Source organism: Amphibalanus amphitrite, unplaced genomic scaffold (genome assembly GCF_019059575.1).
Source record: "Amphibalanus amphitrite isolate SeventyFive unplaced genomic scaffold, NRLGWU_Aamphi_draft 000232F_arrow, whole genome shotgun sequence".
NCBI lineage: Eukaryota > Metazoa > Arthropoda > Thecostraca > Balanomorpha > Balanidae > Amphibalanus > Amphibalanus amphitrite.
This window is the reverse complement of record NW_024881727.1, coordinates 424,838-439,623: the sequence shown is the minus strand read 5'-3', so window position 1 is coordinate 439,623 and position 14,786 is coordinate 424,838. Positions and strand designations below refer to the sequence as shown.

Genomic DNA, 14,786 nt, shown 5'->3' with positions numbered 1-14,786 from the left:
TCTCCATTTTTCTGTATGTATTTCTTTTTCGTCCTTCTCCCTCCTTTTATCTCTCTGTTTCTCTGTGCCTCCTTTCTCCCTCCCGTGTTTCCCTTTCTACCTCGTCGCTCACTGTCCTCCCTCCGTTTGACAGGTCTTGTGGTGGCCCGGTCACCCCAACGGACCGCTGAGGCTACACTACCCTCTCTCACTCTCTCCCGCTCTCTCTGACAGGTCTGGTGAACCTGGTGGTGGCCCGGTCGCCCCAGCCGACTGCCGAGGCCACCCTGCCCTCAGAGCTCCTCTCCAGCCTAAAGGCGGAGACGCAGCAGCAACCTCAGCCGCCGCCGCAGCCGCAGTCGCAGCAAGACATGGTGGTACGTGATGATGGGGTTGGGGTGGGGGCCGAGTTTCGGCTCGTCCGGGCTATCTGATTGAAGAAATTTATGCTACATTACCACGGGTTGTATTAAGTTGCAATGGAGTCTGGTGACTTGTGTGATATTGTATGCTCTGTGCTACGTCTCTAATTGTGTGTTGGTAAAGAATGCATCTTGTGAACTGTGTGAAGCCCTTTGTTGTTTTCCATTTCGAAACACATCTGCAGGTTATATCATCTTTCTTTTGTCAGTCACCTTTAGTAACTTGGCGTTCCCTGTTTTTTTTTTTTAATTATCTTACATTCTATGTCACGGCAGCTGGAGATAGTTTCCTAGTATTCGGATATTCTTCTCCGCTTTCATTGTCATGGTATCTGACGACTTGTTATCAATAGCCTAGGTCAGTGTGTCGCGCAACCCTAGCCTGTCGGTACCCCCAGCCCCACTCACTAACCCCTCCCCCTGTGTCAACAGCTGAACACAGAGTGGGCCCAGGTGGAGGTCATTGACCTGGTCAACGACGGCACCGGCCTGGGCTTCGGCATCATCGGCGGCAGGTCGACGGGCGTGGTGGTCAAGACCATCCTGCCCGGTGGCGTGGCCGATCGGGTGAGAACTGAGTGTGGAAGGTCGTGGATCAGGAGATATATCTGTGTTGAAGATAGGGGTGTGTGTGAGTAGTAGATGGGGAGTTTATGTTGTCGACTCATTTTGAGCAGAGGAGAATATAAGGCGGCTCTTAATAAAGTTATGCGAAGAGTTGTGTTATGCACTAAAATTGCTGAGGACTACTAATAGGACTAATTAGTGTGCAAAAGCTTGTTGTTGAGCCATTAGGTAGGTGTGCTTAGGTTGTTAGCCTAGGTAATAGCGAGATTGAAAGCGGTCCCGTTGAGTGCTGCGAAGTTCCATTCAGTTCAGTCTCCTGTGCGTGAGGCTGTTATACGGATGATCGGTCAACTGCGGCCCAATCACCCTATCCTTGGCCTGGTTACACTTTCGTTAGTTTCAGTAATAGCTGGGAATCTTTACCGTATTTGATGATTTTCCCGTTCAGTGCTTCGGTCCGTAGTCCGCTGAGCCCACTGTTTGCGCTCTGATGTCAGTGTTAGATTGCTGGACAAGTCGAGCCGTGGCTCAACGCGGCATTGGTGTTTGTCCTCCACTTTAAGGCTGCCCCACACTGGAACTCGCATGCGGGTTGCGAGTTTGCGGGTTTTGAGTTTGCGGGCATGCTACTAATTAATAGAGTGATTAGACCGCTCACTTACGGTAATTTCATGAATGCAGTGAAGCCGGTACACCTTCAGAAACTTACATATAGTCGCAATACCAGCGCAAATAACAAAAATTCGACTCCAACGAAAACCCCGCAAACCTCGCAGAACTCGCAGACCTCGCAGCGAGGAAAATCGAAAGTTGACTCAAAATCAACTTTTGGAATGCGATGCAAGGTCGCTCGCAAGCTAAAAACATGCAGACTCGCTTGTTAGATGGTAGAATGGGCCATTCAGCTTAGATTGTATGATCTGATTTTTAAGAAACCCGAAAACCCAAAAACTCGCAACCCGCATGCGAGGTCCAGTGTGGGGCGGCCTGTAATGTTTTCCTACTGGGCTCTTAAACCAGACAAGGGTAAATATGATTTGAAATTTAGTCTTTCGGTAATTTATTATATTTTAAAATGAAATAACTATTTTGTTATGTGCTGGAGAGCCTGTGCTGTTAATTGTAGTCCGACTTTGTACATAAATGATTGACTCGCGTTCGTTCCTGTGCATAGGATGGCCGTCTTGTTTCCACTGATGACTAGCTCGTGCCTCTTTCTGTGCGCAGGATGGTCGCCTACAGAGCGGTGATCATATTCTACAGATTGGCGAGCACAACCTGCGGGGAATGGAGTCCGTACAGGTACGCTCAGTCCGGCTGGATATATCTCTATGTGAAAATAGAATAGGTCACTCTCTGTGACTAGTTTGTTTCCTGGCTCGCCTCGTTCCCCCTTTGGAATGTTGTGTGTTCGTGGACATTTAAGAAATTATATTTAATGCTGCGGAGATACACCGTGCTGCCTTCAATGTCCACAGTCCAGTTTGCATCAACGTTACATTTTTTCTGTGTCGACACAGGAAGTTAAGACTCCTGTCCTGTTTCCATCCTAGGGCCGGACTACTAACAGTATGTTTTTGTGCCGTTAGGTGGCGCAGGTGCTGCGGACAGCCGGTACCCAGGTGCGGCTGATCGTGGCCCGGCCTATGGAAACCAGCAGTCCAGAGTTCCAGATGGCGGTGAGTAGTTACGAAAAATGCGGGTATACGTCTCTTCAGACGAGATTTTGTTGGTGCTGGGAAGTTGACTTTTTCTGTCAGTTGTTTATTTTTCTTGTTTTTCATCATTTTTATATCTCTAACTCACATCAATTGGTTTTATTGTAAACTTTCAGAATCTTCCACCGTCAATTGTGCAATAAAGTAATAAATAAAACAGAGCCGAATCATGTCAAAATGTGGATTATATATAGCTAATCGGCCATCTCTCCGACAGAATTCGATGATCACTCGGGCGCAGATCGTGTCGACTCGTCTGCTGGCGGATCCTGAACAGCTGGACCATCAGCTGCAGATCATGCAGGTAAACGGTTATTTTTTATGATAGGTGTGCGTTGGTGAATTCATAACTCATTATCACTAGGCTTTTGGTTCTTACCCTCCCGAGGTGCTCAGAACAAAAGCGAATCTAGCAGTGCCAATTCAAATGTGCAGCTGTTTTCTGCTTGCTGCTTCATCGGTTTCACTGCTAAAAACTGCGATACAAGGTGCTCTATGAGTACTCGCCATAAATAACATCTGCCCTTGCCGTGCCAATCGTCCTCCCTTCCCAAACCTCTTCACCTGCCGACTTCACATCGAACCGGCCGGTGACAACGTCGGTCTTGTTATTTGCTAGTGCGCCGGGGATCTCGCGAGCGAGATTGAGCCAGACATGTGCTCGCTCGCTGCATTACCGGCCAATGTATCCGCGACGTGCTTTGCATGTGATGATAGCCGTTTTACCTCGGATCAGGCAATGTTTTAAAAGAAAGGTGTCTTCTGTTTGGTCCCTTATTCTCTTTGATTCTGACGTGTAAGTTTTATAACTATTCAATGATGACTTTTGAAATGACGATGAGTTTCAATGTCACTTTATGCGCATTGCTGGAATGCAATTACTGCTTCTTGCTTACCAGTTCTTTTGTCTCCTGTAGCTCATCCAATTCTAGCATCATTGCAGTTTTGCACTCACCGTGGAATATTAATTCTACAGTGGTGGAAAACAACGATATTTACTATTATAGCATGACATTTCCCCGCGCCGCTCCACAGAACGGGTTTCCCGAGCCGTACACTCACGATCTGTCGGCGGAGCACAACGACATCGTCAACGGAATGATGATGCCAGAGTACAACGGAGTCGGCTCGCTCAACCAGGTAAGACGCTGGGCGCACACTACACGGTGAGATCTTGGACATTACGATCTTAAACACCAAAAAAGAAAGTCACTACGCTATCAGAGTAGTTGGTGCTGAACGATGGAAGAGTGTTGGGAGGGAGCCGGAGGAGTGTAAGACGGATTCTGAGTTTAATACATAGGATCGGTAAGTGCAGGAGATAGAGAATGAAGACTTAGAGGCACGTTGCAGCCTTGTGAAAAGGCGTGATGGAACATGAGCTGTGGGACTTGAATTTAGATTGCGTCTTAGCTAAACGGGGTAGATAAATCGACTACAAAATATAGTATTCAAGCCGTCCTCGCTTATCAGCAGATAAGGAGTCATATATTCGTCGCCCCTTAAAGAGTCCATTCAAGAGCGCCTGGCAACAGTGTGAAGCGCCAGCTGTTGGGGCGAGGGCAGGGAGGGCAGTATCTGTGTGCTTGTACAGCTGCCGGTGTTGCGATATCCCTCCCCTGCCCGTCCCCGCGCTGGACTAATAACCTGACCGGGAGGACGGTGATAGGAGGTGGTGTCTCCAGGGATAGCGAGGGAAGAGCCAGATACTGCTGATACGGTGTGCGTTGTGCGTAAATTTAGATGCACACGGGAAGGTATGGGGGCCTACAAGTCAGCTCAGGATCAGCATGTTTTAAATTTTGCGGAATAGGGTAGAGTGGAGGATGAGCCTGCCTGCAAAGCTGTTGCAATTTTTTTTTTTTTAAAGAAGTCGACCAGAGTTGGTGACATTCACATTACACGGACTCCCACTAACTAATCCACCAAACACTGATCAAAAAGGAGTATCACGAAGTCCACGATTACCTATCGCTCTTGCTATTCTTTTGTCTTATATCTCCATCTCCCCCCCCCCCCACCCCCACCCACCCCACCAACGGGGTCCGTCGTGTCCGCCGCCCTAACCCCTTCCCCTCTCTCTCCCTGCTGCTGAGCCGTCGCCTCCTCACTCTAATCCTCCCCCTCTCTCCCTCCAGCCGCTGGGCCCGTCGCCGCCGTCGTCTCTCCACCTGCTCCCCGACACGGAGACCGCCGAGGTCGAGCTGATTAAGGACGCCGCCGGGCTCGGCGTCACCATCGCCGGGTACGTCTGCGAACGGGAGGAGCTGAGCGGCATCTTCATCAAGTCGGTGAACCCCGGCAGCGCGGCGGATCTCAGTGGGAAGATCGCCATCAATGATCAGATCATTGAGGTGAGTGGGAAGGGTGACTTTGGGTATGAGTGATGCTAGCTGAGTGTGCTGAGATTTTATCATCCATGAGCTGGGATGCTACAGGCATTGCAATTGTTATGTTAAGATTTTCACATTTTCATAGAAATCAAAAGCAAATGTTTTGTAGATAAGTGATCAAGCTGAGTGCTAACTTTGCGTGTTGATTTCCATTATGATCACCTTGTTTCGCTACCTTGTTTCGCACATGTGGTCTTTTGGAGGTGTCTATATAAGAGCTTTTGGAGGCAATGAACTTTTATGTGATGAAGTGAATGACGGGCTATTGTATTTTATAAGTGGCTGTAGTGACAGCAGGCACCAAATCATAAAACATCTACTTGAGTCACGCTACTACCACCGTCTCTAACCACGCTCCCTCTCTCTACCTCTCTGTGCTCTCCCCAGGTGGACGGCACTCCACTACAGGGCTATTCCAACCACGAGGCCGTTGAGCTCCTCAAAAACACGGGTCAGGTCGTGCGTCTGAAACTGGCCAGGTATGTCTCTGGACCCAAGTACGACCAGCTCAAGCAGGCTATCGCTCGGACTGAGATGGCCTCACCGGGCGGGCCGGCGGCGGCGACGGCGGCGGCGGGGGCGGCGCCGCCCGAGCCGCCCGCCCGGCCCTCACTGCACGGCAGACAGGTCAGTGAAACTGTGAGGTTTAGATGCGGACGTGGGATGGGGATAGATGGACTTTTTTCGGGGATAGGGTAAGGGAGGATGCGATTTGTAAAATGCCTGGCAAAGGAGAAGCGGTTCCGATTGGGCGTGTTTTTATTGGTTGCTTGTATTTGCTCAGAGCGTAATATGCTAGGTATTGTGCGGGGTGATTATGTTTTATTTGTTCGTCGGACAGTCTATCCCTTTGTATGTTTTTGTTGGCTGTGTCCGTCTGTCTGCCTACTTGCACTGCCGGCATGCCTTGACTGATCCCCTCCGATGTAGTCCTCTTTGTTCTGACCTGCTGTCCCGTACCCTCAGCCGTCGTGGTCCCCGGAGGGTCCGTCGCTGCCGACCTCGCACGTACCGACCAGCCACATCTCGCCTGAACACGACCGATGGGACTCTGCCAATATGCAGGTGGGTGAAAGTAGCTGATTCCGTCACTGAAGCTCCAGCTAGCGCTCTCTCGCTTTTCCTCTTTTGGCCCTAGATAGCATGCGAATTGATTTTGTTGTCGGGAATTGTATCTTACCCTGGGCAATAAAATTATGTAGCATGTAATTCGGACATTGTTTAGTTTTTGATTGCTCCAATTCCAAATAATGTAAGCTCATGGTTTTGGCAATCAAGCACATCCCGTTGCCGTATAATTGCCATGCCCTGACTTCGTGGAACACCCAATGAGTTACTGTACATCATAAAGGCCTCACGCTACCCTCCCCTTTCCTCTCCACAGTGGATAGACGCCGAGACGAGTGCCGCCAGCGGTGTGTCGCCCACCCTGGAGACGGACTACAACACGCTCCCGGCCGACGACTACCGCGGCCCCGTGCCGCCCGAAATCGAGGAGGTTATCCAGAAACAGTGGATCGGGCTGCTCGGTGACGGCTACGATATTGTGGTGAGTGAGTTGGATGAAATGGGCAGGGGCATAGGGACTTAGAAGTTTTTTGGGCGGGTGATTGTCACCTTTGAGAGCTGACCATTATTTGATGGTTGTGGCTTGGAGTCTTGAGTGGATGTGTTTTACATATTTTTTGTTTTGTTTTTTACTTTCCCCTAGCCATAGACCTCTGCCCTAGCCTGTTCATTCGTTTCAGCAAATCACATGTTCAATTTAGGAGCGATGTTCGTATTTACAAATACCTCATTGACATCAATCTTATTCTTATAGCCCTCAAGCTGTTCTCGCATACCGCTCTGTTTTTCCCTAGCTATATCTCACGTGTCTTGCAATCTCCTGACCCTGACACCACCCCCCTCCTCCATCCCCAGGTGGCCCAGATCAGCAAGTTCCACCCGGGCGGCGGTCTCGGGGTCAGTCTGGAGGGCACCGTCGATGTCGAGGACGGCAGAGAGGTGCGGCCCAGGCACTACATCCGCTCCATACTGGCCGACGGGCCGGTGGGGCTCAACGGACGACTGCAGAGCGGAGACGAGCTGCTCGAGGTGGGTAGAGGGGAAGTGGCAGGCGGAAGGCTCGGGTAGTGGGAATGTAAGGTGGAGTTGTGTGAACTGTGGGGTGTGTGACTGGAGTTCATTACGGAGAAGAGAAGATCAGTGATATGATAAGCATGATTGGGTTAGTTCTTGAATCGCACGATATTGAGATGTTTCACAAAGGAGCACGGTCAAGCAAGTAGCGAATTGCTGTCTGGTGTCGCATACAGTCACTCGTAGGGTTTTACCAAATACGGTTCCTCAGCAAGAAAACTTAAAGCTGGTGACCTGGTGGCTGTGTTGGTTGACATATAAATTTTACCCTTTATACAACGCTGTTGCATTCCACCGACTTCATATCACCCTTACCACCCTAGCTCCCACCCAACCACACCTAATCACCCCTGCCTGATGCCTCGCCCTCCGCAGGTGAACGTCCGTCCGCTGGTCGGTCTGAACCACATGGAGGTGGTGTCCGTACTGAAGGAGCTGTAACGTCCCCCCCCCCTCCCTCAGGTGAACGGCCGTCCGCTGGTCAGTCTGAACCACATGGAGGTGGTATCCGTACTGAAGGAACTGCCCACAGACGTGCGGCTGGTCTGCGCCAGGGCCTGGCGGCCGCCTGGCATGGATATCCTCAGCTCACACCTGGAACACATGGCCGGCAGTGACCCCATACTGGTGAGCTCATCGCAGGTTGTGGATGGGTGGAAGCTGGCGTGGTTGGAGGTGGCTTGCTGAGGCATTTAGAAGGGTTTCTTGTAACCTGGTTTTTAATGGCGGCGGATTCATGCTTGAGAGAACTGTCCTTTACTGAAAGGGATTATTTTTCTCAGTTCCACGGATGCTGCATAACCTGGTTATTATGTCCGGCTTTCGACTGGTGTTCATAATAGCAAAAGATGTTAAAATGGCGCTGCGTGACAGATTTTTATTGGCATTTGCGTGGTTTTGGGCTTGGGAAGTCGGAAAATAAGCCCATTCACAGAAACAACACTGTGCTACATATTTGCTTCGTCTCTAGCTTCTGCTTCCCTGTCTCAACTGACCCACCCTCGTTTCACCCACAGGGCCGTCTGGGCGGAGTACCTGAATCGGGCGGCTACTCCTCCGACCGTTTGCTCAAGGCCAAATCGGACAGCTCCCTGACCTCCAGCGGCGCCTCGGTCTCCGTCACTGACACGAGCCAGTCGCGTCTGAGGTCGCGCAGCCTGGAGCCGCTCTCTGGACTGGCCATGTGGGCCGCCGAGCCGACCATTGTGACCCTGGAGAAGGGGGAGAGGGGACTGGGCTTCTCCATTCTGGATTATCAGGTGCGTTGGAGTGAGTGAGTGAGTGAGTGAGTGAGTGAGTGAGTGAGTGAGTGAGTGAGTGAGTGAGTGAGTGAGTGAGTGAGTGAGTGAGTGAGTGAGTGAGTGAGTGAGTGAGTGAGTGAGTGAGTGAGTGAGTGAGTGAGTGAGTGAGTGAGTGAGGAAATGGAAAGAGGGATGGAAGAAAGGAAAAGAAGCATAGACGCGGTAGGAGATGTTCTTTCAGAATCTAACCGTGTTCTGTTCGTTCTCTTCTTTCGAAAGCCACTTCTATTCGCAGCGTTGTACCCGAGACGCACTAAACCTTCATCACCTCTCATTTCTTCCCTGCTCTCCCCCACAGGACCCGATGAACCCGAACGACACGGTGATTGTGATCCGCTCGCTGGTTCCGGGCGGCGCGGCGCAGCTCGACGGCCGCCTCATCCCCGGCGACCGGCTGATGGCCGTCAACGCCGTCCACCTGGAGAACGCCTCGCTGGACGAGGCCGTGCAGGCGCTCAAGGGCGCGCCGGCCGGCCCCGTGCGGCTGGCCGTGGCCAAGCCGCTGCCGCTAGCGGCCGACAGCGGAGGCAGCCAGGTCAGTGCCGGCAGCGGCGAGCTCGGCAGACACGTGTTCAAGGCGGAGAGCTTCTGACAGGACGGGCAGAGGGTGGGAGCGGGAGGAGAGAGTGACGGAGAACGTGGGTAGGCCTGGCTGGACGCAGCTGTGCTTTATTATCGGCGACGCCTCTGGAGACTAGTCATGTGGATGCTGCCGCTCAAGAAAAACCAACCGAGTGCCTAGACGGATCAGTAGTGAGGTATTTTTAACAGCCCTGTTCAGAGACTCTATGTCGTCTTCAGAGGACACTCGTGCGTTCCCTCAAACCATGGTTGTAATTTAGATATTCTATCGGCGCAGTGTTTGATTGGTCAGAATTATCTGACGTGTGGAGAGTGTTTGCTGCCATTACTAACCCGCTCAGGTGTGTGTGACTAACCTTACAGCTTCGTACCTCTGTTGAGGCGTCCGGGTGGGCCATGAGATGGCGGTCACTAATTTAACCTTCCGTGGGGGTGTGTTCCAATTTCCTGTCTGATTGATGCACTCTCATTCTCCTTTACCACGCTCATTGCGTGTTTATGATACACCAGGGACCAATAGTAGCTTCATATGATGCCACGGGGCTCGTTTTCTGAGCCGAGGTGTCTGGAGAGATGGGAGAGGGGTTCACTTTTACTTCACGCCCCTACCCCTACCACCGTCGCCACTTCTAACCACTGATCTTTCCCCGGCACTTCCGCAATAACCAGTACCACCACTCATCTCTGGTTGGATATTCGATAAACCAGAGTATATTCTATGCTAATTCATATGATCACTTCACGTCAAACTGACCGCATGTTAGTGGCATGCTGCTTGCTGCCCCGCTTCAGTCATTAGCCCGGCATGTTGTCATCTGACTGAGATTCTATCAGCCCCGCACGACGCATGCTCGCTCGTCATTCCCATTGAATGCGTGCCTGGCATCTTGCGATGCATGTTTCTCGTTTGCATCATTCAAGTCCGCGACCCTTTGGCCTGCCGGACTAGCCATCAAGTGCGTTCCGAGCATAATGCAACTCAGCGCCGCGTACGACCGCTAGTGTTGCTACTGCAGCGCTCTGCCGGCCCGCGTGTTGTGTATAGGTGACTGCGTATATTGCTGTATAGTGTAGCTGAGCTCCTGGCGTCGCCTCGCTCCGCTGCCGCGTGCCGCCGTGCCTGCGGCCCCTGCTGCCGGTGCCGCTGCCGTTGAAGCTGATGGAGAGCATGTGGAACGTGTTGACGAAACGGAGAGATGTCGCACGTTCGTCTGTTGGTCTGTCCCTGAGGAGTTGTGTCAATATACACCAAGTATCGCGGATGTGCGTTTGTGGGCGGCGTTGTTCGGTGTTGTCTGTGATCGGTGCATGGCTCATAGAAGGAGGAGGGAAGGAACGAGTGAAGATGGAGAGATGAGACTCGGTCACCGGAGCAGGCACACCGCAGATGCAGGTAATATATTTAAACGGACATTAGATGACGCTTGGCTTCATATTTAGGCCATATTAACTTTACTTATTCACTTCACAAGCACACATACGAGTACACTCGTGAAACTATTTAGGGAAGTTTAGACATTTTAAATCTTAATGAATTGCAAGGTCAGAGACAAAGCTGTGTTGCGTAATGCGTTGAATCCTAAAGCCGCTAATCACACGTATTTCGACCGCTGAAAGCTACATACATCGCCCTGTTTGACCGCCATGGACCGTTAGGACAGGCAGAACGAAGGTGAAGTAGCATGCCATATCGATGTTGTCTAGATGAGTCGCTGGATGTTCAGTTTGTTTCGAAGACACACAACACCGAACCTCAGCATAGTTTTCTAACACATTTCCCCGAAGTAAGGTATGTGGTGGCTTCTCTACAAAGGCCTATACGTAATGCTAAAAAACATGACCCACAAAACGAACATTTACAAGTGGTCAGTGGATCCCATCTCTGGTATCCGCGCCGCTTCTTTGCCACATGCCGAAACCCATGGATACCTTGTCCTCTTCTCGATTCAACTAACAGAACTAGTCCCCCAATTGGGACCTTTCATAACAGTCATGCCGTTTCGTTAGGGCCTGACGTCTAGCGAAGAGTCCGAATCTGAAGAGGAGTCTGAGGAGGAGGAATCTTCCGATAGCGACGGATCTCAGCACAGACACCTGGCGGACACTCAGGTAACTAGTGGTTTCCAAAGTCACCACTGCAGTATCGGGATAGCTTGCAGTGTTTCTAGCATCTTTCTCTGGAAATATCGCCAAAGAAGCCCATTGTGCTCGAATGCCTTAAAAATAAAGCTTCTGACCACTGCTACTCAGACGCATAATCGCTTTCTCTGGAAATATCGCCAAAGAAGCCCATTGTGCTCGAATGCCTTAAAAATAAAGCTTCTGACCACTGCTACTCAGACGCATAATCGAACCACAATTAACGTGTCACAGATTCCGAAAAAGGTCTCTCCTCTGGCGGCCTGTGAACCTCCACGACCGAAATTACGTCGGGTTCTGACGAGCAGGGTTGTGCTTGACTCATGAGTCGAGTCAGAAATTTGACTCAACTCTGACTCAAATTAGTCAGATTTGAGTCGAGTCGGATAAAATGTTGAGCTGTTGAGTTGAGTCAGAGTTGAGTCGGACAAAAATATTAAGGCGTTGAGTTGAGTCAGAGTTGAGTCAGCAAAATAGCTTTTGACATTGAGTTGAGTCAAACATTTAAAAACACGAGTCAGCTGACTCAACTTTCCAGAAACAGTATATATATATATATATATATATATATATATATATATATATATATATATATATATATATATATATATATATATATATATATATATATATATATATATTCTTAGTCCTGGCTTTGCTGCCAGATTTTTTCACCTCCCCCGCTCAACAACTTAAGTCAATTTTGAGTCAACTCACTTGACTCAACAAAAGATTTGAGTCAAGTTTGAGACGACTCATATTTTCATCGAGCCGCTTGAGTCATGAGTCGAGTCAAGGGAAAAAATCAGTTCCTTGTTTGAGTCAGAGTTGAGTCAGGGCTTTTTGAAGTTGAATGATGAGTTGAGTCGGCACATTTTTTTGAGTCGAGCACAACCCTGCTGACGAGTCCTGTTTTACTCCACCAGCTCGACTCGCAGCTGCCTCTGGGGTGCCGGGAGCGTCTGCTCCACTCCAACACCTCCCTGGCTACCTCCCCATCGCCTCCGCCCTCTCGGCGACGGTCCAAGAAGGGTGGGGCGTCGGCTGGCTTTCGTGGGAGACGCTACAGTGGCGCCGCCAACCGGCAACAGGAGGAAACAACGCTGGACGAGACGGTGTCGAGTCCAGTTGAACCAGTAGAGATGAAAGGTGAGTAGCTTGTTGAGTGGTGGACATGATACGATTTCCGGCCCAGCTACGGACGCTAAACGCGATTTTCTATGCGTGTGAAGATGTCACACCGCAATGGTTACTTATTTTCACTCAGAAAGTAGTATGGCTATCAATATATTGTTGATTCATTTATAACTCTAATCCTGTGATGAAAACCATGCTAGGCTCAAGGAGCCATTATTAGCTATGATTAACTGCTGACTGTGTTCGACAGATGAGGCGGTTTCTGCGGAGAGCATCGACTATGGAGGAAGTCTGGAGTCTGGTGAGACCCTGGAGATTCACCTGCCTGAGGCGCCGGCGCCGGTTCCGGAATCTCCCCGGATCCCCGGAGAGAACTCTTCGGAGAAGACGGAGTGCCCTTCCACGTCTCCAGCCGAACCCGACGATGAGCGAGTCCGACATACGAAGCCCGAGGCGCGTCCGTCTGCGCCGACCACTGAGTCTACCGCCACACAAACCTTCGTGACGGGCAGGATGCCTTCAGGTGTGACGATGGACGCGACTTGTGCGACATCGCGAGAGGAAGTAGAGCGTCAGCTTTTGGAGCGACAGCAGCAGCGTCTGTCCTCCGACAGGTCGTCCTCAACTTCTTCATATTCCTCGTCGTATTCAGCCTCTGGGTCCTCTTCACGACATTCCTCGGACATCACTAGCTCAAATGTGTCCTCGACGAGAGAACAGAACCAAGTGCCGGCTCAAGATGGGGTGACATCGGTGACATATGATGACAGTGATAGGAACTCGAACGTGGCCAATGCCGTGGACGGCTCATCACGACTAAATGAAAGCAGTGATTGCATGAATACCACGGGAGACTTGTTAGGTGAGGTGGAAGTGCATGAAAACTGTGGAGAAGTTACGGAAGAAAGTGATAAACATGTGGAGATGGCGCCTCAGTCCACCGGTGATGACACAGGACCAGGCAGTGGTCAAACAGAACAGCAGCAACCCCACAGCAGCGTCCCCCGAGATCCTCCAGATGGACAACAGAGTCTGCCCGAGTCTGAGATTAAAGAGGTGAGTTTGAAATACAACAACCGTCCTCTCTATCCTCAGGATATTCACATCCTTCTCCTCCACGCCTCAACCGGCCTGTTCTGGGCTGGACGGGCAACTTTATCCCGTGCGATCTTCCCTAGGAGCAGGCCCGTAGCCGGGTGCGGTGAGTGTTTGGGAAATGGGTGGCCTGTCCACTGGATGGGCTCAGTCCCGGGTACTCTAGGGTGCCCGCCCTGACCAATGTCTCCCCCTAATTCCTATCATCCTCCCGTCTCTGAAATGGTCTCAATGGACCGAAAGGGCCTAACCCATCAAAACAAAATAAAACAAAGCCGAAATTGATATCGATTGACTACTCCTTTAACTACTTGGCCTCCAGATATCTAGTGTCTATGAAATACGAAGAAGACATTCACACTGATAATCCCCTACAAGTTTGGTTTAGGGTAAATAATGTGGTTGTAGTTTCCTTCGCGTGCAAGATGTGCACTGTGCAGCCTATACGATCGAAAAGCGTAATTATATGAGAAAAGATGCTGAATCAACATCAGTTCCCTCTTGATTCACAGGCTCAGTATAAACGCTATCATCGCTTTATCTATGCGCTTGGGTGGCTGTGTTTTGTGACTCCAACCGCTTGCCCTCTCACTGCTGGGAACTATTTTCAGGTTCCTGTCTCATCGTTGCCATTGGCTCAGTGAGGGCTTCATCGTTCCGGCCTGTCAGTCGTCACGGGACCAGACAGGTGAAATAACACGACCAATCAAGAGGCCTCTGTCGAAGGTATACAAATACCTGCCGAGTCTACTAAAGGCCATTCAGAGCAGTTATCCAGACACTTGACCCAGCGGCTGCGTCCTCCGGAACGGCGCTGCAGTGGACAATTGTACAAACTGTGTTTCAGGATTTGCCCGACAGATGGCAGTGAGACTAGTGATGGACAGTGGGGCATGCTCTCTCCTTTGAGCAGTCTGATAACGCGAAGTGTACTCAACTATGACCAGATATATAGGAGTGCTGAAGTCATTGTTATGCTGATGAAAACTTTGTGCAATAAATTTGCTAGAAATTATACGATACCGACAGTTGTGACTGGTGCCTCTAGTGTTTTAGCTCCTTTGTGAAAGAAATCGTAAGCGCGAGCACATGAGCAAGACGGCACCGTTCCGTGCTTCTATCCTCAGGATACCGAAATCCTTCTCCACGCCACAACCCCCCTCCGGGCTGGACAGGCAACTTTATCTCATGCGGGCTGCTCCCTTGGAGCGGCCCCGCTGCTCCCGAGGGAGCGCACCCCGTAGCCGGGTGCAGTAAGTACAGCCCACCGCTAAAGTAATGTAGGGTTTTACCAATCTCAACGGTTGGCTT

At 50.6% G+C, this 14,786-nt stretch overlaps 1 protein-coding gene across 3 annotated transcripts in view; it reads left to right on the top strand.

Moving 5' to 3' along the window:
* Positions 1–14,490, top strand: part of LOC122385818 (patj homolog) — a 42,882-nt gene extending 28,392 nt beyond the window's left edge. For all 3 annotated transcript variants that reach the window (XM_043374392.1, XM_043374391.1, XM_043374393.1), the window contains 18 exons: positions 214–356; positions 834–968; positions 2,196–2,270; positions 2,558–2,647; positions 2,904–2,990; positions 3,722–3,826; positions 4,825–5,040; positions 5,467–5,706; positions 6,046–6,144; positions 6,464–6,628; positions 7,003–7,176; positions 7,684–7,848; positions 8,238–8,480; positions 8,821–9,057; positions 11,112–11,213; positions 12,170–12,392; positions 12,631–13,436; positions 14,087–14,490. In XM_043374392.1, the coding sequence (XP_043230327.1) occupies positions 214–356; positions 834–968; positions 2,196–2,270; positions 2,558–2,647; positions 2,904–2,990; positions 3,722–3,826; positions 4,825–5,040; positions 5,467–5,706; positions 6,046–6,144; positions 6,464–6,628; positions 7,003–7,176; positions 7,684–7,848; positions 8,238–8,480; positions 8,821–9,057; positions 11,112–11,213; positions 12,170–12,392; positions 12,631–13,436; positions 14,087–14,119 (3,338 nt within the window). In that variant the 3' untranslated portion in view covers positions 14,120–14,490. The remainder of the gene's footprint in view (positions 1–213; positions 357–833; positions 969–2,195; positions 2,271–2,557; positions 2,648–2,903; positions 2,991–3,721; positions 3,827–4,824; positions 5,041–5,466; positions 5,707–6,045; positions 6,145–6,463; positions 6,629–7,002; positions 7,177–7,683; positions 7,849–8,237; positions 8,481–8,820; positions 9,058–11,111; positions 11,214–12,169; positions 12,393–12,630; positions 13,437–14,086) is intronic.
* Positions 14,491–14,786: the final 296 nt, after the last annotated feature.